The sequence below is a fragment of the Salmo salar genome, unplaced genomic scaffold (assembly GCF_905237065.1).
Source record: "Salmo salar unplaced genomic scaffold, Ssal_v3.1, whole genome shotgun sequence".
NCBI classification, from domain to species: Eukaryota; Metazoa; Chordata; class Actinopteri; order Salmoniformes; family Salmonidae; genus Salmo; species Salmo salar.
Genome location: NW_025549714.1, coordinates 15,063 through 42,924, shown reverse-complemented (window position 1 = coordinate 42,924; position 27,862 = coordinate 15,063). Strand labels below are relative to the sequence as shown.

Below are 27,862 nucleotides of genomic sequence, written 5' to 3'. Positions count from 1 at the left end.
ATCTGCAACCAAGCTGTTCCTGAAACTGAAGATGAATTTCTCAAATTTAACAGACTCCCACAAGCTTTGTGTCCACTTCAGGAAATGTGTCATGTCGTCATTACTCTGGCAATTTCTGAAATCTTTCATCAAGGTCTTCTTGAAGCTGTACACAGCCTCACTGTAGCCAGCATTTACTGGAGCCATAGGGGGAGTCCCATGCCAGAGTCCTGGGATGTAGCAGCTGCTTGTGTCTGGATCATACTCCATCACATCAGTGAACTTGGTGATATTCTCCTTCTTCTCCATTCTGGCTGCTGCCAGGGTCATTTCATTCAACTGTTCCAACAACTTCTTCCTGTCCCTCATGTTGTTGTCATGAGCAGACATGTCTGACACATTCTGGTGTACAAAATGACATATTGGCTTCTTCCCCACTTCCTTCATCCTGATAAAAGCATGAACAACAATCTGCAGAATGTCTTTCATCTCTGTGGAGTTCTCCATGGCGATGTTGATGATAGTGACATCACTGAGTCCTATCACCAGTGTTGCCAGTTCATTGTCATGTTCATGGCTATCATCTAGTTGAGCCAACTCTGGTGATTTCAACCCCTCTGTGTCAATGATCATGATGAAGTCACATTTCAGCTCCTCCTTGAGTTCTTTATTGACTTTAATCAGTAGCATGAAGGCCCCTCTGGTGCATCTTCCACTGCTGACAGCAAACTGGACCCCAAACATGGTGTTGAGGAGCGTGGACTTCCCTGTGCTTTGGACCCCTAAAACTGTGACCACCCGGATCTTGCTGTTGGATTCCACAAGAGTATGAAGCTGAGTCAGAACAGCTGATATCCATTTCAGAGGGATATTTGATGCATCTCCATCCACAAGCTCAATGGGGAAACCATCCAACAGCATCTGAGCACACAATCCAGGGAGATGCTCCATCTGTTGCCTTTGAGGACTGTCCTCAGGGAGGGAGCAGGCAGCTTCATATAACTGGCCCAACTCACGCAGGAAGTGTTCAAGACCCAAGGAACAGTCAGATAATTGCTTATCCAAATCTTTAATTTCGTCTTTTTTCTCAGGAGAATTTTGGCAAAGATCTTTGTACCGGTCCCGCAAAGCAGACAGGTTCTGGCGTGACAGATTGTCCAGATTTATCCGCATCCATTTGAGGAAATAGGATCGCTCAGGTCCTGATCTTGACATTCCGTAAATGAAGCTTGCCATTGCATCTGACATGTCACATTTATTTTGCTTCTTTCTCAGCTCTGCCTCCTTTTTATTCAGAGAGCTCTTGTAGTGTTCAATGTCTTGATCCCCTGCATTTCTCAGTCTACACCTCTCTTTTTCTAACTGGGAAAGCTCTTTCCAGATTTGCCCCTGTAAGGGTAGCTGTTTGTCTTTGAATTGAATTGTATCTTTGATGTTCCTGGTGATTTCATCTGCCGTCTTCCTGGCACTCTGACACTCATCACTGTCTTCATCAACCAGAATCCCAAACTGATGAGCCACATCAACCATGTTTTCAATTGTCAATCTATTTTTATTTTTTCCATGACGTCACCCACAGATGACTGCAGGGTTTTGACAAATTCTGCATCATTCTGCTTCTTCTTCACAATCACATTTGTTGGGTTGATACGGCAGTTTGTGATCATTTTCGTCAATGTGTCCACACTGAATGTTTTTTCTGAGAGTTGACAACCAGAAATAACTCTGCTTTTGTGATTTTGCCTTCCAAAACTTTGAAATCTGCCTCAAAATCATCAATGAAAATGTAAACTGCAGCTGATGTTTGACACAGAAAGGAGAACTGTGTTTCAAAGGACTTGATGTCTCCTCTGAGATTGGCCACTGCCACAGGCTCTGTGAACATGTCTATGTTTCTGTTCCCAGATGGAAAGTACCAGCTGATTTCAACCAGTCCGTCTGAGATTTGACGAGGGACATCGCCACATTCCATATTATGATGAACAAATGTGTCATGGTACTGTTGAGGGTTACTAAGCAACTTGTTCAAAATCTGAGACTTGGATAAGCTGCTCTCTCCTAGCCTAACAAAGGACACCATAGGAATATCAGAGACAACAATTCTGCTCTCCACAAAAGCATTTGTGGCCGTTTGGGAAGAGAGTCTAAACTTCCTCACTATGTCCCTCAAGGCCCACAGCATCAAAGTGCTTTGTTTTGTGTCACAGTTGGGCAGCAGAAGAGGAACAGCAAACTGACACATTGACATTTTCTGGACCGTCTCCTGCTGCAGGAAACCGTCTGAGCACAGAAACAGGGCAGTTATCAGGTCCAGTGGATTAATGACATTGCTGGAATCAGTGTCAGTGTACAGGTTGTCTACACCATAATTGGAAACCTCCTGGTCAGTGTTCAGACATTTCACACTCCTTGCATTCACATTTGCCATCATTAATTTCTTAAGGAAGGCACCTGGAAGTGACTGCATAGTGGTAAGAGGTTCATCTGATGTAGTATTGGCATTTATCTCAAGGGCAGTACTTAACGTCAGCTTGTTTTCATAATGATCTTCTAGTCCAGTCATTGACAACAGCTCCCTGAGACAGGATCCTGTAAATAGAAATGAAAAGATAGCCATGAATACAAATCCTCTTGAACGTGTAGCAGAAAAGCACCCTAACAGGTGTTTTACACTGTACTTTGGATGAAGTTAAAGCAAGCAGAAACCAGGCCACTGATACAGTGACTCACAGAAATGGAAGCAAGCATGTGAATTCAGATACAGTAAGAGCTCTGAATCCATTGACATCCAAGGGAGTTATTATGAGATCAGATATGGTCTTCTAATTTCATTGGTTAAATTTGGAAGCAGCCATTTTACTGCAACACCAATGAAATCTCCATTCAAAAGAGAAATTGTCAGTTGTGTTTATTGCGATAGATTTATATCAGTAGCTCTATACATTACAGTATGGAATAAAGGTACAATAACATGTCCTGTTTCTAGAACTATATCAGTATCTCTATACATTACAGCATGGAATAAAGGTACAATAACATGTCCTGTTTCTAGAACTATATCAGTATCTCTATACATTACAGCATTGAATAAAGGTACAATAACATGTCCTGTTTCTAGAACTATATCAGTATCTCTATACATTACAGCATGGAATAAAGGTACAATAACATGTCCTGTATCTAGAGCTATATCAGTATCTCTGTATATTACAGCATGGAATAAAGGTACAATAACATGTCCTGTATCTAGAGCTATATCAGTATCTCTGTATATTACAGCATGGAATAAAGGTACAATAACATGTCCTTTTTCTAGAGCTATATCAGGATCTCTATACATTACAGCATGGAATAAAGGTACAATAACATGTCCTGTTTCTAGAGATATATCAGTATCTCTATACATTACAACATGGAATAAAGGTACAATAACAGGTCCTGTATCTGTAGCATGATGCAGCTTGATGTACAAGTAGTTTACACGCCCTGGACAGGAAGCTAGTCTATCCCAGAGCCTTAACCACAATATATCTCCTTAAAGCTGAGTGCCAAGCAGAGACTCATTTAGTCCCAGTTTTACAGTGTTTGGTATGACTCGGCCGGGTGTCAAACTCCCAACCTACCAATCACAGGGCGGACACTAACCACAAGGATCTTCCAGCAATACAATAACCACAAGTACACATCAAAATCCATAAATAAATGCTTAATTGGCCACAAAATGAACATTTTACAATGGCCATTTAAGTCTATGGACTTAAAATACAATGAAAACCAGTTTGAATTGAAGAGGGCATTCCATAAGCGGAGACAAAGGATATCAATGGTGTAAGATCCAGGTTTGGGTAGGTTACTTTCTAAATGTAATCTGTTACAGTTACTAGATACCTGTCAAAAAATTGTAATCAGTAATGTAACTTTTTGATTACCCAAACTCAGTAATGTAGTCTGATTACTTTCCGTTACGTTAAGATTACTTTCCCCTTAAGCGGCGCAGATGAGAAGCTGGCACAGCCCCCAAGTCATAAAATCTGATTTTAAATCTTATCCATAAATTTAACCACACTGCTAACCCTAATGACAAGACTCATCCCAATAAATGTCAACTTGCTTAAGAACCGTTAGAAGAAGACAAAAATGAATGTTACAAATTGAACCACATCTATTGTAGAATAAATCAATAAATCAATGTGTTTACATACTGTAGCTGGCCATAAACGGATGTTTCATTTTACTTTATGGGTTGGTTATGTAGACTTTTTCTAAGCCATTGCTTTCTACTACAGATGATACGATTAGGCTATATTAAAAAAAAGTTTTTACAGTCTGACAGATTTCCAGTGGTTCCAATTAATTTCATACCCCTTGATTTTCAAGAATAGGACATCGAAAAATGGAAATATAGATTAGCCAGACTGTTTAACCTGAGCATAACCCAAAAAATGAAGCCCTAATTAGCATACTCTGTTGTTTGTGATGTTGTCATGGAGGACCGATTGGGCTCATTGCTTCCAGTTGAAAAGTAAATGCTTCTCTCTGAATGACATGCTCTGAGCACTACCCAAAAGTGCTATTTGGATATGGAAAATGAATGACATGCTGCACTTCTTAAATTAAACTAATTTTGACAGTCTGGAGCAAAATACCACAGCATAGTTTAGAAGGGAGGAACTCACATCAGCCCTATGCTACTGTTGCTAGCTGGTTTGTGACCCGTTTCACGAAGCTATGCATATGTCGCACGTCAGTACTTCACAGGAGATGCATTTGAATTTAGTTTTTTGGCAGAAATTGCTTCAGCAACATGTGAACTTACATGTGCCTTAATAACAAACTTATTAAGGCACTGGAAATCTGTCAGACTATAAATATGAATAAAATTGTTAAATTACGAGCCTAGTTGGTTTAGCCACGGAAAAAAATGGAACCTTCCCGCTAGCCATGATAGGCTGAGATAATAGACGAGCTGGAAATGCCTTGAGATGAGTTTGGATTGGTCTGCCATGTATTCTGTCTATAACATGAGCTGCTCAGTATGTGTACGTAATCCTTGCTACTTTTTTTGAAAGATATGTCAGCCATGGAAAACTGCAAAAGCAGGCACTATCGGCAAAGGTCAGTGGGAAAAAGTTATGATTGACTACTTCCTGTACACGGTCAGAGTGATTTGACACAATGCAGGCCAAACAAGCTGTAGCGACAAACAAAACAGAGTTAAAGGGTTTCCAGTCTGCCGTGAAGCGTTCATCCATGTAAGAGTAATTTTCATTTTCAGATATTATACATTTCACATTTTTTCTGAAAGTCGTTTTCCTTGCAAGTTAAAGCGTACAGTACTGTTAGCTAGCAAATGTTAGCTTGCTGGCTCACTAGATAACATTAGGTGTATGATCTGTTTAGTAATATTATTTGTATCCCAGAAATCAATTTTCACTGTTAGTTATAGCCTAATGTTAGCTATCTAGCTAACATTTAATGTAGTTGGTTAGCTTTAGCTACCTGCAGATTCATACTACAGCTATGACAATCAGTTTGTATTGCTAGTAGTATGGGTTGGGATTATGGCTCATTGTCTAGCTAGGAAGCTAGATAGCCACATGTCTAAACAAAAGATTCCAGATGATTACATGACCCATCAAGTTAGCCAGCTGTGCCTGAGGGTGATTACTGCCATCTATGGTATTTCATGAGCATGTGTACATGTCTAGACAATAGTGAACCATCCACTTAGCTAGATGTTGCTGAGGGGGGGGTTATAGCATAGAACCAGGCACAGCCAATCAGAATGAGTTTTCCCCCATGAAAGGGCTTTATTACAGAAAAACTTCTCAGCGCCACACATTTCTGTGATCTTTTATTTCAATTCATGAAAAATGGGACCAACACTTTACATGTTGCGTTTATATTTTTGTTCAGTATAAGATCAAATATACAATATTTTTATCTTGACACTTACTATTTTTCATATGCAAATATTCAAGTAACCATTTCACTGTACCATTTACACCTTCTGTATCCTGTGCATGTGACAAACATATTGTATATAGTATGTGTTTACCAGAGATGGTAATGTGAAGAACAACATGGCCTGCACCAAAGTCAGATTAGGATATAGACCAAGGACTAGTAAAAATATACTACTTTTTACTACTACTTTCACCACTTTTAGTCTTAATCTTTGGTTGTTTACTACACTACCTTACTCACTCTGTTGAGCACATGGCCTCACGTGAATCCTTAAAGAGATGGGTGGGGCTAAGAATCTTTAACCCCCTAAGGTCGATTATTAAAACCATAAAAAAAATCCCAATACAAATCTGTCAGTTTAAGCTGCACGTTGGGACTCGTCTGAAGTTGGTACAGCCACTCTGCCAACTTCTGTCTGTTTGCGCTACACACTAATGAGCCCTCTCTGGAAAGGTGAGACTCTCCCGAACACGTACATGTCAGTTGTTTTGCTCTATGACACCCACAGGCCTCACAAGACTCGTATGAAGGTCCCCTGCTACCAGTCATAAAAAGGATTGGAAGTACAGTAGATACTGTAAGTAGAATATTCCCATATACCAAGCTGACAGATCATCTTGCCTCAAGCGAGGGTACCCAGTAGTGCATCATTTGAGAAATATATAAAATACACTGAATGACCAAAAGTATGTTGACACCTGCTCAACAAACATCTCATTCCAAACTCCTGGGCATTAATATGGAGTTGGTCCCCCCTTTGCTGCTATATCAGCCTCCACTCTTCTGGGAATGCTTTCCACTCATGTAAGCGACAAGAGCATTAGTGAGTTCGGGCAATGATGTTGGGAGATTAGGCCTGGCTCACAGTCGGCGTTCCAATTCATCCCAAAGGTGTTTGATGGGGTTGAGGTCAGGGCTCTGTGCAGGCCAGTCAAGTTCTTCCACTCCAATCTCGACAAATAATTTCATGTGGACCTCACTTTTGAGCATGTTGTCATGCTGAAACAGGAAAGGGCCTTCCCCAAACTGTTGCCACAAAGTTGGAAGCATAGAATCGTCTACAATGTCATTGTATGCCGTAGCTTTAATATTTCCCTAGCCCGAACCATGAAAAACAGCTCCAGATCATTATTATCTGCCATAACTAGACATAGTGGTCTGGTTTCTGCCACAGCTAGACATAGTGGTCTGGTTTCTCACATAGCTAGACATAGTGGTCTGGTTTCTGCCATAGCTAGACGTAGTGGTCTGGTTTCTGCCATAGCTAGACATAGTGGTCTGGTTTCTGCCACAGCTAGACATAGTGGTCTGGTTTCTGCCATAACTAGACATAGTGGTCTGGTTTCTGCCACAGCTAGACATAGTGGTCTGGTTTCTCACATAGCTAGACATAGTGGTCTGGTTTCTGCCATAGCTAGACGTAGTGGTCTGGTTTCTGCCATAGATAGATGTAGTGGTCTGGTTTCTGCCATAGCTAGACATAGTGGTCTGGTTTCTGCCATAGATAGACGTAGTGGTCTGGTTTCTGCCATAGCTAGACATAGTGGTCTGGTTTCTGCCACAGCTAGACATAGTGGTCTGGTTTCTGCCATAGCTAGACATAGTGGTCTGGTTTCTGTCATAGCTAGACATAGTGGTCTGGTTTCTGCCATAGCTAGACGTAGTGGTCTGGTTTCTGCCATAGATAGATGTAGTGGTCTGGTTTCTGCCATAGCTAGACATAGTGGTCTGGTTTCTGCCATAGATAGACGTAGTGGTCTGGTTTCTGCCATAGCTAGACATAGTGGTCTGGTTTCTGCCACAGCTAGACATAGTGGTCTGGTTTCTGCCATAGCTAGACATAGTGGTCTGGTTTCTGCCATAGCTAGACATAGTCGTATGGTTTCTGCCATAGCTAGACATAGTGGTCTGCTTTCTGCCATAGCTAGACGTAGTGGTCTGGTTTCTGACATAGCTAGACAAAGTGGTCTAGTTTCTGACATAGCTAGACATAGTGGTCTGGTTTCTGCCATAGATAGATGTAGTGGTCTGGTTTCTGCCATAGCTAGACATAGTGGTCTGGTTTCTGCCATAGATAGACGTAGTGGTCTGGTTTCTGCCATAGCTAGACATAGTGGTCTGGTTTCTGCCACAGCTAGACATAGTGGTCTGGTTTCTGCCATAGCTAGACGTAGTGGTCTGGTTTCTGCCATAGATAGATGTAGTGGTCTGGTTTCTGCCATAGCTAGACATAGTGGTCTGGTTTCTGCCATAGATAGACGTAGTGGTCTGGTTTCTGCCATAGCTAGACATAGTGGTCTGGTTTCTGCCACAGCTAGACATAGTGGTCTGGTTTCTGCCATAGCTAGACATAGTGGTCTGGTTTCTGCCATAGCTAGACATAGTCGTATGGTTTCTGCCATAGCTAGACATAGTGGTCTGCTTTCTGCCATAGCTAGACGTAGTGGTCTGGTTTCTGACATAGCTAGACAAAGTGGTCTAGTTTCTGACATAGCTAGACATAGTGGTCTGGTTTCTGCCATAGATAGATGTAGTGGTCTGGTTTCTGCCATAGCTAGACATAGTGGTCTGGTTTCTGCCATAGATAGACGTAGTGGTCTGGTTTCTGCCACAGCTAGACATAGTGGTCTGGTTTCTGCCACAGCTAGACATAGTGGTCTGGTTTCTGCCATAGCTAGACATAGTGGTCTGGTTTCTGCCATAGCTAGACATAGTGGTCTGGTTTCTGCCATAGCTAGACATAGTGGTCTGGTTTCTGCTATAGCTAGACATAGTGGTCTGGTTTCTGCCATAGCTAGACATAGTCGTATGGTTTCTGCCATAGCTAGACATAGTGGTCTGCTTTCTGCCATAGCTAGACATAGTGGTCTGGTTTCTGCCATAACTAGACATAGTGGTCTGCTTTCTGCCACAGCTAGACATAGTGGTCTGGTTTCTGCCATAGCTAGAGATAGTGCTCTGGTTTCTGCCATAACTAGACATAGTGGTCTGGTTTCTGCCATAGCTAAACATAGTGGTCTGGTTTCTGCCATAACTAGACATAGTGCTCTAGTTTCTGCCACAGCTATACATAGTGACACAGTGTTCTATAGGAGAACTATTGACAGCATACTGCTGGGCATCATCACAACTCCGGTCCGCAAGGGCGCTTCAGAGGGTGACAAGTGCTGCCGGACGCACCATTGGGTGCACACTGCCTGCCCTACAGGACACCTACAATACCAGGTGTCACAGAAAGGCCAAGAAGATCATCAGGGACCTCCACCAAAGCCATGCCCTGTTTTCCCCGCTTCAATCACTCAGTACAGGAGCATCATGGCAAAAACTGAAAGACTGGACAATAGTTTCCACCCTCAAACCATCACCACTATTCAGATACCCCTCCCCCCACACACACTTTAAAAAATATAATTGTTATTGTTTTTTATTTCACTTGGTCCCCACACCCTCTCAATGGTCATGCTACTCACCCTATGGTTATTCCCCCCCATCCCCTCAGTCTTTACTCTGGCTCCACCCCAATGGACATGTACAGTACATTCGGAAAGTATTCAGACCACTTTACATTTCCCACAGCCTTGATCAAAAAATGAATAAATATGTTTTTTCCTCATCAATCTACAAACAATATCCCAGAATAACTAGACGAAAACAGGGTTTTTCAAAATATTGGCAAATGTATAAAAAAGAAATAACAGAAATACCTTATTTAGAGAAGTATTCAGACCCTTTGCTATGAGACTCGAAATTGAGCTCAGGTCCATCCTGTTTCCATTGATCATCCTTTGAGATGTTTCTACAACTTGATTGGAGTCCCCCTGTCGTAAATTCAATTGATTGGACATGATTTGGAAAGGCACACACCTATCTATATAAGGTCCCACAGTTGACATTGGATGTCAGAACAAAAACCGAGCCATGAGGTTGAAGGAATTGTCCGTAGAGCTCCGAGACAGGATTGTGTCGAGGCACAGATTTTTTTCAACGGCAGGAACTGGGAGACTAGTCAGGATCGAGGGAAAGATGAATGGAGCAAAGGACAGAGAGATCCTCGATGAGAACTTGCTCCAGAGTGCTCAGAACCTCAGACTGGGGCAAAGGTTCACCTTCCAACAGGACAACGACCCTAAGCACACAGCCAAAACAATGCAGGAATGGCTTTGGGACAAGTCTCTGAATGTCCTTGAGTGGCCCAGCCAGAGCCCGGACTTGAACCTGATCGAAGATCTCCAGAGAGACCTGAAAATAGCTGAGCAGCGATGCTCCCCATCCAACCTGGCAGAGCTTGAGAGGATCTGCAGAGAAGAATGGGAGAAACTCCCAAAATACAGGTGTGCCAAGCTTGTAGTGTCATATGCAAGGAGACTGGAAGCTGTAATCGCTGACAAATGTGTTTCAACAAAGTACTGAGTATAGCATCTGAATACTTCTGTAAATGTGGGGTGTTGTGTATAGATTCATGAGGAAAAAACACAATTTAATCAATTTTAGAATAAGGCTGTAATGTAAGTAAATGTGGAAAAAGTCAAGGGGTTTGAATACTTTCCGAATGCTATGTAAATGCCTGGAATATTTCAATTTTGCAGAACCTCTTTTAAAATGGGTTAAAGTTATGTTTAGTAATCCTAGGTGTAAAATAATAAATAATGGTTACTTCTCAGAAAGTATTAAACTGTGGAGGAGTAAATAAAGGTCCACTATCGGCATATCTATTTATCATTGAAATGTTAAATATTAAAATCAGATCCATCAAAAATCTTAAAAACAAAGGTGTCATTGTATGCTGATGAGTCATGTTTTATTTTAAAACCCCAATTTGGATATCTCCACAGCCTTATAGAGGATCTAGATACTTTTTGTAATCTCTCTGGATTACAACCAAATTATGTTGTATACTATATTACGTATTGGATCAATAAAAAACACATTACCAAGTAGTTGTCACGTCCTGACCAGCAGATGGAGCTATTGTTTTAGTTTTGGGGTCAGGACTTTGCAGTTTTGTGTATGGGAATGTTTGTGTTGTTGATTGGGACTTCCAATTGAAGGCAGGTGTTTTGAGTTGCCTTTGATTGGAAGTCCTATATAGGTGTGTGTGTTTTTCTTTGGGGTTGTGGGTGGTTGTTTTTGCACTGCGTTTATAGCCTGCAGAACTGTTGCTGTTGTCACCTTTATTGTTTTGTTAAGTGGATGCTTTACTCCTTATTTGAAATTAAACATGAGTATTCACATACCTGCTGCGCCTTGGTCCATTTCTGAAGACAGCTGTTACAGAACCACCCACCACCAAAGGACCAAGCAGCAGAAGAGGAGGAAGCCACAGGAGGAAAAAAATGGAGGAATGGACATGGGAGGACGTCCTGGACGGCAAGGGAGCCTACACCTGGGAAGAGATCCTGGCCGGAAGGGATCGCCTCCCATGGGAACAGGTGGAGGCACTCAGGAGAGTGGAGGCAGCTGGACAGAGGAACCAACGGGAACGTTATGCTGGAACACGGTTGGGTACGAAACCTGAGAGGCACCCCCAATAAAAAATGTTGGGGGGGCACACGGGTAGCTTGGCCAGGCCAGGGAAGAGCCGTGAGCCAGCTACCCGTGACTACAGGGAGGTGCGTATGAGGTGGAGGGCGCCATGTTACGCTGAGGTAAGCACCATCTCGCCTATACGGACGCACAGCCCAGTCTGCCCGGTACCAGCGCCCCGCAGGTGCCAGGGCAAGGTGAGCATCGAGCCGGAAGGGGTGAAGCCAACCCTGCACTCAAGACCACCAGTGCGCCCTTTCGGTCCGGTGTTTCCCGCTAGACGCACTAGCATGGAGGTGCGTGTCTCCAGGCTGGCACGTCCAGTACCAGCCCCACGCATCAGGAGTCTAGTGCGTCAGCCCAGCCTCGCCAGGCGTAAGACGCCAGAGCTGCCCGCCAGTCAACAGTCACCAGAGCTGCCCGCCAGTCAACAGTCACCAGAGCTGCCCGCCAGTCAACAGTCGCCAGAGCTGCCCGCCAGTCAACAGTCACCAGAGCTGCCCGCCAGTCAACAGTCACCAGAGCTGCCCGCCAGTCAACAGTCACCAGAGCTGCCCGCCAGTCAACAGTCACCAGAGCTGCCCGCCAGTCAACAGTCACCAGAGCTGCCCGCCAGTCAACAGTCATCCGAGCTGCCCGCCAGTCAACAGTCACCGGCGCTGCCCGCCAGTCAACAGTCGCCAGAGCTGCCCGCCAGTCGTGCGTCGCCAGAGCTGCCCGCCAGTCGTGCGTCGCCAGAGCTGCCCGCCAGTCGTGCGTCGCCAGAGCTGCCCGCCAGTCGTGCGTCGCCAGAGCTGCCCGCCAGTTGTGCGTCGCCAGAGTGGCCCGACTGCCTTCCGGGTCTGCCAGAGTGGCCCGACTGCCTTCCGGGTCTGCCAGAGTGGCCCGACTGCCTTCCGGGACTGCCAGAGTGGCCCGACTGCCTTCCGGGTCTGCCAGAGTGGCCCGACTGCCTTCAGGGTCTGCCAGAGTGGCCCGACTGCCTTCCGGGTCTGCCAGAGTGGCCCGACTGCCTTCCGGGTCTGCCAGAGTGGCCCGGCTGCCTTCCGGGTCTGCCAGAGTGGCCCGACTGCCTTCCGGGTCTGCCAGAGTGGCCCGACTGTCCGGATCTGCCAGAGGTGCCCGCCTGCCCGGATCTGCCAGGGTGCCCTGCCTGTCCGGATCTGCCAGAGTGGCCCTCCTGCCCTCCGGCCCAGCCCTAGTGGCCCTCCTGCCCTCCGGCCCAGCCCGAGTGGCCCTCCTGCCCTCCGGCCCAGCCCGAGTGGCCCTCCTGCCCTCCGGCCCAGCCCGAGTGGCCCTCCTGCCCTCCGGCCCAGCCCGAGTGGCCCTCCTGCCCCTCCGGCCCAGCCCGAGTGGCCCTCCTGCCCTCCCGGTCCAGCCCGAGTGGCCCTCCTGTCCTCCGGCCCAGCCCGAGTGGCCCGCATGTCTTCCGACCCAGCCCGAGTGGTCCGTCTGCCAGGGTCAGCCCGAGTGGCCCGTCTGCCGGCGCAGCTATCGGCGCCACCAAAGTGGGTGACGCCGAGGGTGGTGCGAGGTCCACGTCCTGCACCTGAGCCACCTCCAGGATAGGTGGGTTGGGGAGGGAGGGTGTAGCACAGTGCCGTCGGTGACGGCAGCCACCCTCCCTTCCCTCACTTATTGTTTAGGGGTTATTGTTTAGGGGTTTTTTGTTGGTGTTTTCTGTTGGTAGGTGCATTCCGGGGTCTGCACCTTGAGGGGGGGGTACTGTCACGTCCTGACCAGCAGATGGAGCTATTGTTTTAGTTTTGGGGTCAGGACGTGGCAGTTTTGTGTATGGGAATGTTTGTGTTGTTGATTGGGACTAACAATTGAAGGCAGGTGTGTTGAGTTGCCTTTGATTGGAAGTCCTATATAGGTGTGTGTGTTTTTCTTTGGGGTTGTGGGTGGTTGTTTTTGCACTGCGTTTATAGCCTGCAGAACTGTTGCTGTTGTCACCTTTATTGTTTTGTTAAGTGGATGCTTTACTCCTTATTTGAAATTAAACATGAGTATTCACATACCTGCTGCGCCTTGGTCCATTTCTGAAGACAGCCGTTACAGTAGTTTAACAATAAATTGGTCGGACAGTGATATAGACATACTCGGTATACATAGAAATTATCTCACTACAATACATTTTTACAGAAAGTTGGCAAAAATAGATAAGATCTTGCTACCATTGAAATGAAAATACCTGTCTATTTATGGAAAAATCACCCTGATTAACTCTTTAGTCATATCACAGTTTACCTATTTGTTTATGGTCTTGCCTAGACCTAGAGACCGTTTTTTAAATGTATTATATAAGCAAAAAATATTCCACTTAATTTGGAATGACAAACCAGACAAAGTGAAATGGGTCTATTTATGTAATGAATATGAATTCAGAGGGGACAAATTATTAAATATTAAAGCATTTGACCTCTCACTAAAGGCATCAGTCATACAAAAGTTATACTTAAATCGAAACTGGTTCTTTAACAGATTAGAATGGCCTTTTCCCCTTTATTCAGATTACAACCTCTCAATTTCGGTTATTTGAAAATGAAATAATCTCCAAATATCGCTATTTTTAAAACACGCTGTAGAAAGTTGGTTGCAATTTCAGCTCAATCCACCAGAAAAGACAGAACAAATAAACCAACAAATATTGTGGTTAAACTCAAACATACTAATTGATCATCTTTGTAAATTATATCATAAATATAACTGGTGGAGTTATGTCACACAGGCAGCTAATAAAAATATATGGAAATGTCTGCTCTACCCAAAATTACAACCAACTAATTGCAGCATTACCACAAAATGGAAGACTGAGAAGTAAGGAACTTCTCTGTTGGCTCTGCATTAAAGACCAAAATGGGTTAAAGAAAACTGTGATAAGATAGAAAAGTTTAATTTAAGGACCAGAAAATTGACAGCTGTGGCATACAGATTGCAAAATAGTTGGGAAGAGATTTTCGATGTACCGATTCCATGGCACATGGTTTATGAAATGTTTGAGCCAATCAGTTGTGTTGTGACAAGGAAGGGGTGGTATACAGAAGATAGCCCTATTTGGTAAAAGACCAAGTCCATATTATGGCAAGAACAGCACAAAAAAGCAAAGAGAAATGACAGTCCATCATTACTTTAAGACATGAAGGTCAGTCAATCCAGAAAATGTCAAGAATTTTGAAAGTTTCTTCAAGTGCAGTCGCAAAAACCATCAAGTGCTAAGATGGAACTGGCTCTCATGAGGATCGCCACAGGAAAGGAAGACCCAGAGTTACCTCTGCTGCAGAGGATACGGTTGTTAGAGTTAACTGCACCTCAGATTGCAGCCCAAATAAATGCTTCACAGAGTTCAAGTAACAGACACATCTCAACATCAACTGTTCAGAGGAGACTGCATGAATCAGGCCTTCATGGTCAAATTGCTGCAAAGAAACTATTACTAACGGACACCAATAATAAGAAGAGACTTGCTTGGGCCAAGAAACACGAGCAATGGACATTAGACCGATGGAAATCTGTCCTTTGGTCTGATGAGTCCAAATTAGATTTTTGGTTTCAACCACCATGAGATGCAGAGAAGGTGAACAGATGATCTCTGCATGTGTGGTTCCCCACCATGAAGCATTGAGGAGGTGTGATGGTGTGGGGCGCTTTGCTGGTGACACTGTCAGTGCTTTATTTAGAATTCAAGGCACACTTAACCAGTATGGCTACAGCATTCTGCAGGCATACGCCATCCCATCTGGTTTGCGGGACTATCATTTGTTTTTTAAAAGGACAATGGCCCAAAACACAACTCCAAGCTGGTAAGGGCTTTTTGACCAACAAGGAGAGATGATGGAGTGCTGCATCAGATGACCTGGCCTCCACAATCCCCCGACCTCAACCCAATTGAGATGGTTTGGGATGAGTTGGACCGCAGGGTGAAGGGAAAGCAGCCAACAAGTGCTCAGCATATGTGGGAACTCCTTCAATACTGTTGGAAAAGCATTCCTCATGAAGCTGGTTGAGAGAATGCCAAGAGTGTGCAAAGCTGTCATCAAGGCAAATGGTGGCTACTTTGAACAATCTAAAATCTAAAATATATTTTGATTTGTTTAATGCTTTTTTGGTTACTACATTATTCCATATGTGTTATTTCATAGTTTTGATGTCTTCACTACAATGTAGAAAATAGTAAAAAATTAAGAAAAACCCTTGAATGAGTAGGTGTGTCCAAACTTTTTACTGGTACTGTATATATTTGTGTTTGAATGTGCAGCATGTATGTATGTATGTATGTATACATATATATATTTACAAAAAAATATATGGGGGATTGGAAATGATGCAGACAATTACATTGATGGAAGCTTCAATCTATCTGCAATATATTCAATTCTGGTCTGTTGAGGATAAAGCACAATAACTTACATTTAGAATTATGGCACATGCCTAGCTTCGATAAATTCACATTAAGGATGTTGCTGCCCTGTTGTGACCATCATATAGGGAGGTGATCGTTTGGAAAAAGGAAAGTGACTTTACCCCCCCAAAAAAAAAAAAGACATTGTTGGTTAGGGCTTGTACTGTAAGTAAGCATTTCACTTTCGTATTCGGCGCATGTGATTTTAAGTATGTTTGTAGCCTAAACCTGGTAAAATAATGTTTGTGGTGTAGCTAAACACTGAATGGCTCTAAATTCACTGTCAAAATGCAAACAAAGCTATAAACATCTTTGGAGCTAACTAGTGCTCTCAAATCGTATGCGGATGTCGACATTAGATGGGAGTTGTATTCGTAACATTGCTAACTTAGCTAGCCTGTTGGGGATACGGGGCAATATTTGCACGGCCGGATAAAAACGTACCCGATTTAATCTGGTTACTACTCCTGCCCAGTAACTAGAATATGCATATAATTGTTTGATTTGGATAGAAAACACCCTAAAGTTTCAAAAACTGTTTGAATGGTGTCTGTGAGTATAACAGAACTCATATGGCAGGCCAAAACCTGAGAAAATTCTAAACATGAAGTGCCCTCTCTGACCATTTCTTGGCCTTCTTTGTCATCTCTATCCAAAACAGAGGATCTCTGCTGTAACGTGACACTTTCTAAGGCTCCCATAGGCTCTCAGAAGGCGCCAGAACGTTGAATGATGACTCTGCAGTTACTGGCTGAAAAACAGTAGCGCATTTGGTAAGAGGGTCGTATGAGAACAATGAGACGGGCGCGCGCATGCACGTGAAGAGTCCATTTTCTTCTTTGAGTCTTTGACAAAACAACTTCTCCCGGTCTGAATATTTTCGCTATTTTCCGAGAAAAATCGCATAAAATTGATTTTAAACAGCGTTTGACATGCTTCGAATACGGTAATGGAATATTTTGAATTTCTTTGTCACGATATGCTCCCGGCCCGTCACCCTTCGGATAGTGTCTTGAGCGCACGAACAAAACGCCGCTATTTGGATATAACTATGGATTATTTGGAACCAAACCAACATTTGTTGTTGAAGTAGAAGTCCTGGGAGTGCATTCTGACGAAGAACAGCAAAGGTAATCCAATTTTTCTTATAGTAAATCTGAGTTTAGTGAGTACCAAACTTGGTGGGTGTCAAAATAGCTAGCCTGTGATGGCGGATTATCTGCTCAGAATATTGCAAAATGTGCTTTCATCAAAGGTTAGTGCTGCATTTAGCTGTGGTTTTGGTTTTTGTGACATTATATGCTAGCTTGAAAAATGGGTGTCTGATTATTTCTGGCTGGGTACTCTGCTGACATAATCTAATGTTTTGCTTTCGTTGTAAATCCTTTTTGAAATTGGACAGTGTGGTTAGATTAACCTGTTATGGATAGGGGCAGTATTTTCACGGCTGGATAAAAAGTACCCGATTTAATCTGATTATTACTCCTGCCCAGAAACTAGAATATGCATATAATTATTAGCTTTGGATAGAACACACTCCAAAGTTTCTAAAACTGTTTGAATGGTGTCTGTGAGTATAACAGAACTCATTTGGCAGGCCAAAACCTGAAAGATTCTGTACAGGAAGTACCCTGTCTGACCATTTCTTGGCCTTCTTTGTCATCTCTATCCATTACAAAGGATCTCTGCTGTTACGTGACACTTCCTATGCTCCAATGGGCTCTCAGAGCCCGGAAAAAGCGAATGAGCGTAATTCAAAGCCCTGGCTGAAACACACACCTTTTGCTAAGTGGTCTATCAGAGGACAAAGGGCTTGGCGCGTCCCGAGTCGACCCAGTGATTTATTTTCTTTCGTCTGTTTACCTAATTGCAGATTCCCGGTCGGAATATTATCGCTTTTTACGAAAAATGGCATAAAAATTGATTTTAAACAGCGGTTGACATGCTTTGAAGTACGGTAATGAAATATTTAGAAATCTTTTGTCACGAAATGTGCCATCGCGGCGACCCTTATTTACCATTCGGATAGTGTCTAGAAGCACAAACAAACCGCTGTTGGACATAACTATGGATTATTTGGGACCAAACCAACATTTGTTATTGAAGTAGAAGTCCTGGGATTGCATTCTGACGAAGAACATCAAAGGTAATCAAACTTTTCTAATAGTAAATCTGATTTTGGTGAGTGCTAAACTTGGTGGGTGTCTAAATAGCTAGCCCTGTGATGCGGGCTATCTACTGAGAATATTGTAAAATGTGCTTTGACCGAAAGCTATTTTAAAATCGGACATATCAAGTGCATAGAGGAGTTCTGTATTTATAATTCTTAAAATAATTGTTATGTTTTTTGTGAACGTTTATCGTGAGTAATTTAGTAAATTCACCGGATGTTTTGCGGGGTATGCTAGTTCTGAACGTCACATACTAATGTAAAAAAGCTGGTTTTTGATATAAATATGAACTTGATTGAACAAAACATGCATGCATTGTATAACATAATGTCCTAGGGTTGTCATCTGATGAAGATCATCAAAGGTTAGTGCTGCATTTAGCTGTGGTTTTGTTTTTGGTGACATTATATGCTAGCTTGAAAAATGGGTAGTCTGATTATTTTCTGGCTGGGTACTCTGCTGACATAATCTAATGTTTTGCTTTCGCTGTAAATCCTTTTTGAAATCGGACAGTGTGGTTAGATTAACGAGAGTCTTGTCTTTAAAATGCTGTAAAATAGTCATATGTTTGAAAATGGAAGTTTTCGGATTTTAGAGGAATTTGTATTTCGCGCCACGCCCATCATTGGATATTGGAGCAGGTGTTCGCTAAGCGGAAAATCTAGATTAGATTAACAGTCTTGTCTTTATGGTGTAAAATAGTCATATGTTTGAGGGAAATTGAAGTAATAGCATTTCTAAGGTATTTAATATCGCGCCACGGGATTCCACTGGCTGTTGACTAGGGTGGGACCTAAACGTCCCACCTAGCCCAGAGAGGCTAGCTAACATATATTTTGAGAAAAAAGATATATAAAGTGACTAGCTAGCTATCGTAAGCAATGTTTGGTGGTCAATGAGACGGAGCTAGCTAACCAGCTGATGCTTATAATTTGTATACATGCTGGAACAGTGCACACATAAAACATACTTATAACCTGTAAATAGTTTATAAATGCTTATTAATTAATTTTGAATGACAGTGTTACCAAATCATATATCATTGAATGTGTAGTGTGTTGTGGTACCTTGGGTTGTTTTGATGTTTTCTCTTGAGGAACCTTCTTCTGGTTTTTGGCTCATCTATGGCTTTTGGCACTGGTTCTTCCGCTTCACATTTCTATAAAAAGTTGAAATCATAGGTTAACATTTTAAGACATTATGACATTGAATCTTCAATTCTGGTCTGTTGAGGATAAAGCACAATAGCTTCCATTTAGAATTAGGGCACATTAATGCCTAGTCTGGCATACCTGGTTTGGGCTTAATTTATACTAGGGCTGTCATTGCCCTGTTGTGACCATCATGTAGGAAAGGTGATATGTTTGGAAAAGAAGTGACTTTACCTGTTAAATATAACATGTTCCCTTATTTTCCCCTTCTTAACACGGAACACAATTATGAAAGTATATCTGTGTTAAAACAGCAGCCAAACATCACCAAACAGTCCACAATAAACATTAAACTTTTTTCCAAGTGTACATCCATAAAATTCGAGTTCTCTCCCAATCCGTGCTTGACTTGGACTGAAATAGGTGCCGGTACTCATTTGGCGGGCCAGTACTATTTATATTTAGGTGCAGGAATTTAAGCAGTAGAACATATGAGGTGCCGGTAGTCAGTTCCGATGAGCTCCTTCCCAAGTCAAGCACTGCACCAAATAGACTTCATTGGCGCAAGATCACAAAATGCAAGAGAATAACAGTGGATTCTATCTGTGATTTTATGGAAGTACATTTTTTCAGAATAGCCTACTCGTTACAACCCCAGTCAACACCCAGCTTTAGTTCTCCCTGATCTCCCTGGTTAATCTTCTCTTCCCAGCCCTTCTCTGGATTGGAAGGGGATGCAGCTGAAATCTCTGGATTGGCCTTTGGGTCAATAATACATCCACAAACGAGTGATTTCACTTGATCCACACAGTTACAATATGTTATTGTTATTCACTTCACATAACGTATGTTGAAAATGTATATACAGATGAAGGATCTTAATTTGATCACTATTTTGTTGCTGAGAATTTTCCTGCACTGCAGGAAATGCAGTGGAGCTTCCTTATTGACATTAATTCACTGAAAACCCACACAAAATTTTTTAATAGTATTGCACTTTTCATGTAGCCTACTTTTGGCCAGCTAACAGCCTAACCACCGATCAAGCAATAATATGGACTAAATGTTAAATCCCTGTTGCTGCAAGATTATTTTGCTGTGACAATATAGGACAAATGAAGATCCTACATCTGTACAAACCATGCTGGAATTCATGTGTCTATTACCCTCTCTGCCTCCTCCTTCTTGACAACGTGTTGACCTGACACCTCGGCTGGGCCTGGAATGGAGGTTGAGATATAGTACTTTAATAAGGGCAGGATCTCAGACGGGAAAGGTAGATGTAGTGAGATCGGATCCAGTAAAAAAAATATGACTAGCTTACCACTAAGTAAGTTAATAATGTGTCAACTATATAATCCTGCACCATTATATCACCCACAGATCCAGTCAAACACATACTCATGAAAGATACTACTTTTTCCCTCCATTTTCATGATATCCAATTGACAGTTGCGATCTTGTGTCATCGCTTCAACTCCCCCTTACAGACTCGAAAGAGGCGAAGGTCAAGAGCCATGCGTCCTCACTGCTTCTTGACACACTGCTCACTTAACCCGGAAGCCGACACCAATGTGTAGGAGGAAACACCATCCAACTGACGACCAAGTAAGCTTACTGGCCCACCACAAGAAGTCGCTAGGACCACGATGACAGGAAATCCCAGCCGGGCAAACCCTCCTCTGGCCCGGACGATGCTGGGCCAATTGTGCATCGCCCCAGTGATCTCCCGGTCACGGCCATCTGTGACACAGTCTGGGATCGAACCTGGGTCTGTAGTGGCGCATTAGACCACTGTGCCACTTGCGAAAAATACTACTACTACTACTTAGTACTAGTAGTAGTACAGGCCCGTTAGCTAGTTGGTAGAGATGTTTAACGCAGTGTGCGGGGACAGTACAGAATAAATATATTATAAATGTATATTCACTACTGTAAGTCGCTCTGACTAAACTACTAATGACTAAAAAATAAAAATAAATTTTTAAAAAAGAACAAAAAATACTACTACTACTTCATTACATAATACTACTACTACTACTACTACATAATTATAATACTACTACTACTATATCATTTGATAATATTACTACTGCTACTACTACTACATTAGATACTACTATACTCCCACTACTACTACTACTATATTATTATACTACTACTACTACTACTACTACTATTTAATTAATTACTACTACTACTACTATATAATTATAACTACTACTACTACTATATAATTAGACACTACTACTATATTACTACTAGATACCACTAGATACTACTACATAATAATAATAATAAGATACTATTACTACTACTACCACTATATAATGATCTACTACTGCTACTACTACTATATAATTAGATACTATTAGTACTACTACTGCTACTGCTATTTAATTATATACTACTACTACTACATAATTAATACTACTACTACTACTACTACTACTACAACTACTACTATATACTTAGATACTACTACTAATAATATTACTACAATGAATACTACTACTATATAATTAGATACTATTACTACTAGTACTACCACTATAAAATGACATACTACTACTACTACAACTAAAACTATTTAAGTAGATACTACTACTAATCCACAACTACTACTGTATAATAAAATACTACTACTACTACTACTAGTGATACTACTCTACTACTAATTTACAATTAGATACTACTACTACTGCTACTACTACTTTATAATTAGATACTACTACTACAACTAGTATATAATTAGATAATACTACAATATAATTAGATACTACTACAACTACTACTACACAATTAGATACTGCTACTGCTACTACGCTACTACTGCTACTATTGCTACTGCTACTACTACTACTATATAATTAGATAACTACTACTACTACTGCTACTGTTACTACTACTACTGCTACTGTTACTTCTACTACTGCTACTGTTACTTCTACTACTGCTACTGCTGCTATTACTACTGCAACTTCTATCTCTAATGCTACTGCTGCTACTAATGCTACTACTACTACTGCTGCTGCTACTACTACTGTTGATACTACTGCTACTACTGAGACTGCTGCTACTATTGCTACTGCAACTCTACTACTGCTACTACTACTTCTAATGCTACTGCTGCTGCTGCTACTACAATACTACTACTGCTGCTACTACTACTACTACTACTGCTACTATATAATTAGATACAAGTACTACTATATAATTGGATACTACTACTATATAATTAGATACCACTACTACTGATTCCACTACTACTACTATAATGAGATACTACCACTACTTCTACCACTACTACTACTTACTGCTACTACTACTACTACTACTACTACTACTACTACTACTACTGCTACTACTACTACTACTACATAACGTTTCCATTACTGTGCCAACTTGAATAGTTTGATGAGTTATTACATTGACAACATTTACATTTGAGTAATTAAGCAGACATGAAGTGTAAGGGCAATGAAAGGAGCTGGTTTAAAGAACTTTAAAACAGGAGACAATACCTCTGGTTGTTTCTCTGTTTCCTCCTGAGGAGCCATCTGTCTCTGGTTTTGTCTCATCATTGGCTTTGGACAAAGGCTGTTGGACCTCTTCCGATTTCTAACAAAACAGTTAAATCAATTCATTACATTGGTTAGGCTGAAAATGAAAATAAAAAGGGAAATTCCACCACTTTTTAATAAATGTTCATTAAATCCAGCACCATACCAGTGTCTACATATGTAAACACTGTAATAAGCCATTGATAAGGAATTGTTAAATAGTGAATTCACCATATAGTCGTCATTACTCCCACGTTGATTAACCATTTATTAATCACTAGTAAAGTGTTTTTTTGGAGCCCCTCATCTAAAGTGATTGCTGTTTATTCTTTATAAATGTTTTTAACACCAGTGCAATTTCTCACTAAAGGATGGGCATGCCATTGGTAGACATTCCAGCTGTACCTGATGCCCCCTTAAGGTGTCAAAATGGCTTGGAACATATCAATGGTAAAATAATACGCACAAGATGTTAAAGGAAATATATCATATAAGCTATATAAAAAAGAGAGTAGCACACTCTATATATAAACTTCCAGGGACTTTCTTTATTTTTATAGCTTACAGTTTGATTGGCCGTTAGTCAGCACCTCTACATAAAATATTTTTATCTGGGTGTGCGCCAGCTCATGTTTTCTAAAGGAAATATATCGAACATTTCATATAAATAATCTACAAATGTTGGGGTAATGATTAATGCATGGTGAGCAAACTGTTTCTAAATGCCCTATACGTGGTTTATTACTGACTGTTAATACAAAGTATTACCCTATGTTCTTTCTGTTTATACATGGTTTATTACTGACTGTTAATACAAAGTATTACCCTATGTTCTTTCTGTTTATACATGGTTTATTACTGACTGTTAATACAAAGTATTACCCTATGTTCTTTCTGTTTATACATGGTTTATTACTGATGGTTAATACAAAGTATTACCCTATGTTCTTTCTGTAACTATGAATTTCACAAACATGACATCATCATGTGGTACTTTCTCAGGACCTGTTCTTCTTATCTTAAGTACTTGTGTCTTACCCTCTCTGCTTCCTCCTCCTTCTTGTCAAGGTGTTCAGCTAATACCTCCTCTGCTGGGTCTAGAATGGAGAGTGAGATATAGTATTGTACATCAGCATACATGCAGGAAGTGGTTAGTTTGCAGACTGCTTATGAAGTGTTTAATTGTTGTGAATTGTGTCTTCATCCTCAAAGAGCTGCATGATGAACAACTTGCCTAGGGACTGAGGAGCTGGTCTTGTCAAAGTGTCTGGGTTTGCTGCTGGCAGAGGGGTCACAACACACAGTTGCTTAGTCTTTCCCTTCTGCACCTCCTCCTGTAGCTGGCTGATCTGCTGCTGCATCTGTTGCTGCATTGTTTGCATTGACTGCTGTTGCTGCTGTTGAACCAACATGAAGCCCTGTCAGCATAGCTCCTAGTGCTGCAATGCCATCAGGAGTACCAGTGCTGTGAACTGGTGTGGTGTCTCTTCCATCCCCTTCACCACCTGTTGCACCTGGTGACCCCTCATCATCAGGCTTCTCCATCACTTTAAGTCCACCAGGAGGGGAATCCACCAAAAGATGGACGGGCTGCAGCAGTCTTCTAAAGTCTGGCATGGAAAACATTGTAAGTGGTTTACTCTCTCACAAAAAATACAATGAGTGGATGATCAACCAACACTAAGAACAGATCTCAAATTAGTCAAATGTTGGTCTCCTTACACTGGCTGTCAGTGGTATTGTTTTTTTATTTATTCTCTAGATCACCTACATAGCATTGCCCCTGAATGTTTAGCAACATTTTTTGGTACATTGCAAAACATATTGTCTTCCAAAGATTCTTTGACATATCCAATACACAGTTAAAGGGCAATAAAGTGTTTATTGTGCAGGCTTCAAAATGGCTAACATGCATGAAGATGTCAGAATACAGATATGATGTCATTGTTTTAACACTATAAGCACAGTTATTTTAACAACGGCGCACAACATGGTTCAATTTGACAATAAATCAGCACAATCTATATTCTGGGTTTAAATAAAACATTTTTTTGTTTTAACTAGGCAAGTCAGTTAAGAACAAATTCTTATTTACAATGACGGCCAACCCGGCCAAACCTGGACGACGCTGGGCCAATTGTGCCGCCCAATCACGGCCGGATGTGATGCAGCCTGGATTTGAACCAGGAACGGCGTGACGCCTCTTGCACTGAGATGCAGAGCCTTAGACCGCTGTGCCACTCAGGAGCCCAAAATCACAGCCTTCTGGGAGCTAGAATAGAGATCATCCATACTCTAGGAGATAGAATAGAGATCATCCATACTCTAGGAGATAGAATAGAGATCATCCATACTCTAGGAGATAGAATAAAGATCATCCATACTCTAGGAGATAGAATAAAGATCATCCATACTCTAGGAGATAGAATAGAGATCATCCATAGTCTAGGAGCTAGAATAGAGATCATCCATAATCTAGGAGATAGAATAGAGATCATCCATACTCTAGGAGCTAGAATAGAGATCATCCATACTCTAGGAGATAGAATAGAGATCATCCATACTCTAGGAGCTATAATAGAGATCATCCATACTCTAGGAGATAGAATAGAGATCATCCATACTTTGCTAATGCAGATACAAAACAGAGTAATGGAGAGCAAGGTAGATATGGAAAATTTAGCTAACTAGGCATTTGTGGTAAATGCATGGAGGCTGTCGTCTTTATGCATGTCTGCTAATATGGAATTCATTCTTTTATTTTATTTGACATTTATTTAACCAGAAAAGTTACATTCAGATTTACATATCTTTTCAAGTGAGCCCTGGCCAAGAATCTAGCATACATACAGATACACATGAGACACAACACAACATAAAACAATAATGAATGGAAGTTAAAACAGTGTCAAGTGTATAAGAGAGTTTAAAAGAGCAGGTTTAAAAACATGTGCAATCTGTGGTCAACAACCCTCCAATCTGGAATTTAAATCCATCAATCAGAATAAAATGATCGAGTTATAAGTACTTTTCCAAAGTCTTTCAAGATGATGGGGCATCAAAGCTAAAGTCACTCTTAACAAACTCAGTTATTGAGTTGGAAACATTATATAAAATACAATTCTGTGATCTCAGACCGAGTACTCGAACATGGGAGAATCTCAAATTGCATACTTCTTGCATCTTCTCTCCTCACCTCCTTTTCAAAACCCATTGGTGGAGAAGGTCAGAGTGGCGGGACCTCTGGCTTTTCCATTGGGGTTTGAGAAGGAGGCAAGGAGAGACGAGAGAGACACGAGGAGTATGCAATTGAGAATCTCCCCATGACTCTGTAGGGTGAGTAAAGTGCTTAAATACAGTATATTGGCAGCTGCCCTAAATGGTCTTATAGACAAACATGTACCAGTGTGTGTATCACCTAACAGTTTAGGATGGCCTCACTGCTAACTGATATTAGGTAGAGTGGTGATATATCTGGTGTTGGTTACACATCTTAAAGCAGCATGGTAATGTGTTGTCACGTCCTGATCAGTAAGGGGTATTTTTGTTATTGTAGTTTTGGTCAGGACGTGTCAGGGGTGTTTGTTTAGAGTGTTCCGGGGTTTTTGGTCTATGTTCCATGTTAGTGTATTTCTATGTTCAGTCTAGTCTTTCTATTTCTATGTTTAGAGTTTGTTGATTGACCTTCAATTGGAGGCAGCTGTTCCTCGTTGCCTCTGATTGAAGGTCCTATGTACAATTTACAATTTAGTCATTTAGCAGACGCTCTTATCCAGAGCGACTTACAGTAGCGAATGCATACATTTCATGCATTTTTTGTACTGGCCCCCGTGGAATCGGAACCCACAACCCTGGCGTTGCACACACCATGCTCTACCAACTGAGCCACAGGGAAGTATAGGGGTGTTTGTGCTATGGGGTTTGTGGGTAGTTGTTTCCTGTTTTGTGGCTGTGCACCTGACAGGACTGTTTGAGTGTCGTTCGTTGTTTTGCTATACGTGATTTGTTTGTTTTTCCTTCTTTTGATTTAATAAAGAAGAGGGTATACACGTTCCCGCTGCACCTTGGTCCAATCCTTACGACACCCGTTACATGTGATCTAGTGTGAGCAGGGGAAGAACAACGAATGGTATTCTCAAGAACAAGAAATGGACTTGTGTTACAAAGTGAACATATGAGGCAGCATAGGAGGTTGCTTTCTTGTTCTTGAGAACACAATTTGTTTAGCTTTCTTTGCATTTAAAGGTGCAATCAGCAGTTGCTACATCCATTTTTGGACTTATAAATGAATGATATGTACCCATTGATTCTTGAAGAATATAACTTATAAATGCCTCATGAGCTTAGTTCAACTATCATACCCTTCAAAACCCAAAATATAAACAAAGTAAATGTAAACAAATGATATAGCCTCAAAACATTGTTAAAACTTTTGATATCATGGATGGTCTGTCCTTGCATCCATAGCTCTGTCTATGAATTTGAGAGTGGTTCCAATTCTCCTGCCCCATCACCTTGCTTTTTACCGAAACAGGAAAGGGATTGACGCCTTGTTATTGTTTCAACTACTGATAGACGCCATAACACCAATTTGAGCTTGTTAGGAAGTCATGTCATCAACCTGGACACATTGTGATCTAACACTAAGATAAGCATTAGAAGTGCATCATCTTGTATTATATTTGAAGTCCATGTTAGTCCCTGATATTTTTCCTTTGAGTAATGGACAAAATGCCTATATCCTATTGCATGTGTTGCCTATATTATTTTAATAATGTGAAATTAAACGTTTGCATTAGTTACTCATGTTACAATGAATATAAAAACATCATCACTTTCATACAACTTATTACAGAAGGCATTGTATAAAAATAAAGTGCATACCGTGTACAGTCTTAAGAAACTCACAAAAGTTTCACATTTCACTTTTTATATGTCAGTCGGGAAATACCAGAAATAGCCATTTGTATTTGCACACACAACAATGTGTTTGGTGTTGAGAATAGTACAGTTATAGATGTCTTTACCTTTGCCTGCCTGCTGAGTTGGGGACCTGCAGTCATATGTCTACAAGTAGAGATTCAGCTGATGTTTTATAGAGATGTG

General features: G+C 41.5%; 1 protein-coding gene across 1 annotated transcript; it reads right to left on the bottom strand.

The window, feature by feature from the left end:
• Window positions 1–2,281: 2,281 nt before the first annotated feature.
• LOC106597121 (uncharacterized) lies at window positions 2,282–27,862 on the bottom strand. Its single transcript, XM_045713481.1, has 7 exons — window positions 27,784–27,862; window positions 23,991–24,366; window positions 23,795–23,853; window positions 22,718–22,814; window positions 20,360–20,412; window positions 19,110–19,201; window positions 2,282–2,568 (listed from the first exon to the last, which is right to left on the bottom strand). The coding sequence occupies exons 2-7, from the start codon at window positions 24,166–24,168 to the stop codon at window positions 2,517–2,519; spliced, it is 531 nt and encodes a 176-aa protein (XP_045569437.1). The 5' UTR covers window positions 24,169–24,366; window positions 27,784–27,862; the 3' UTR covers window positions 2,282–2,516.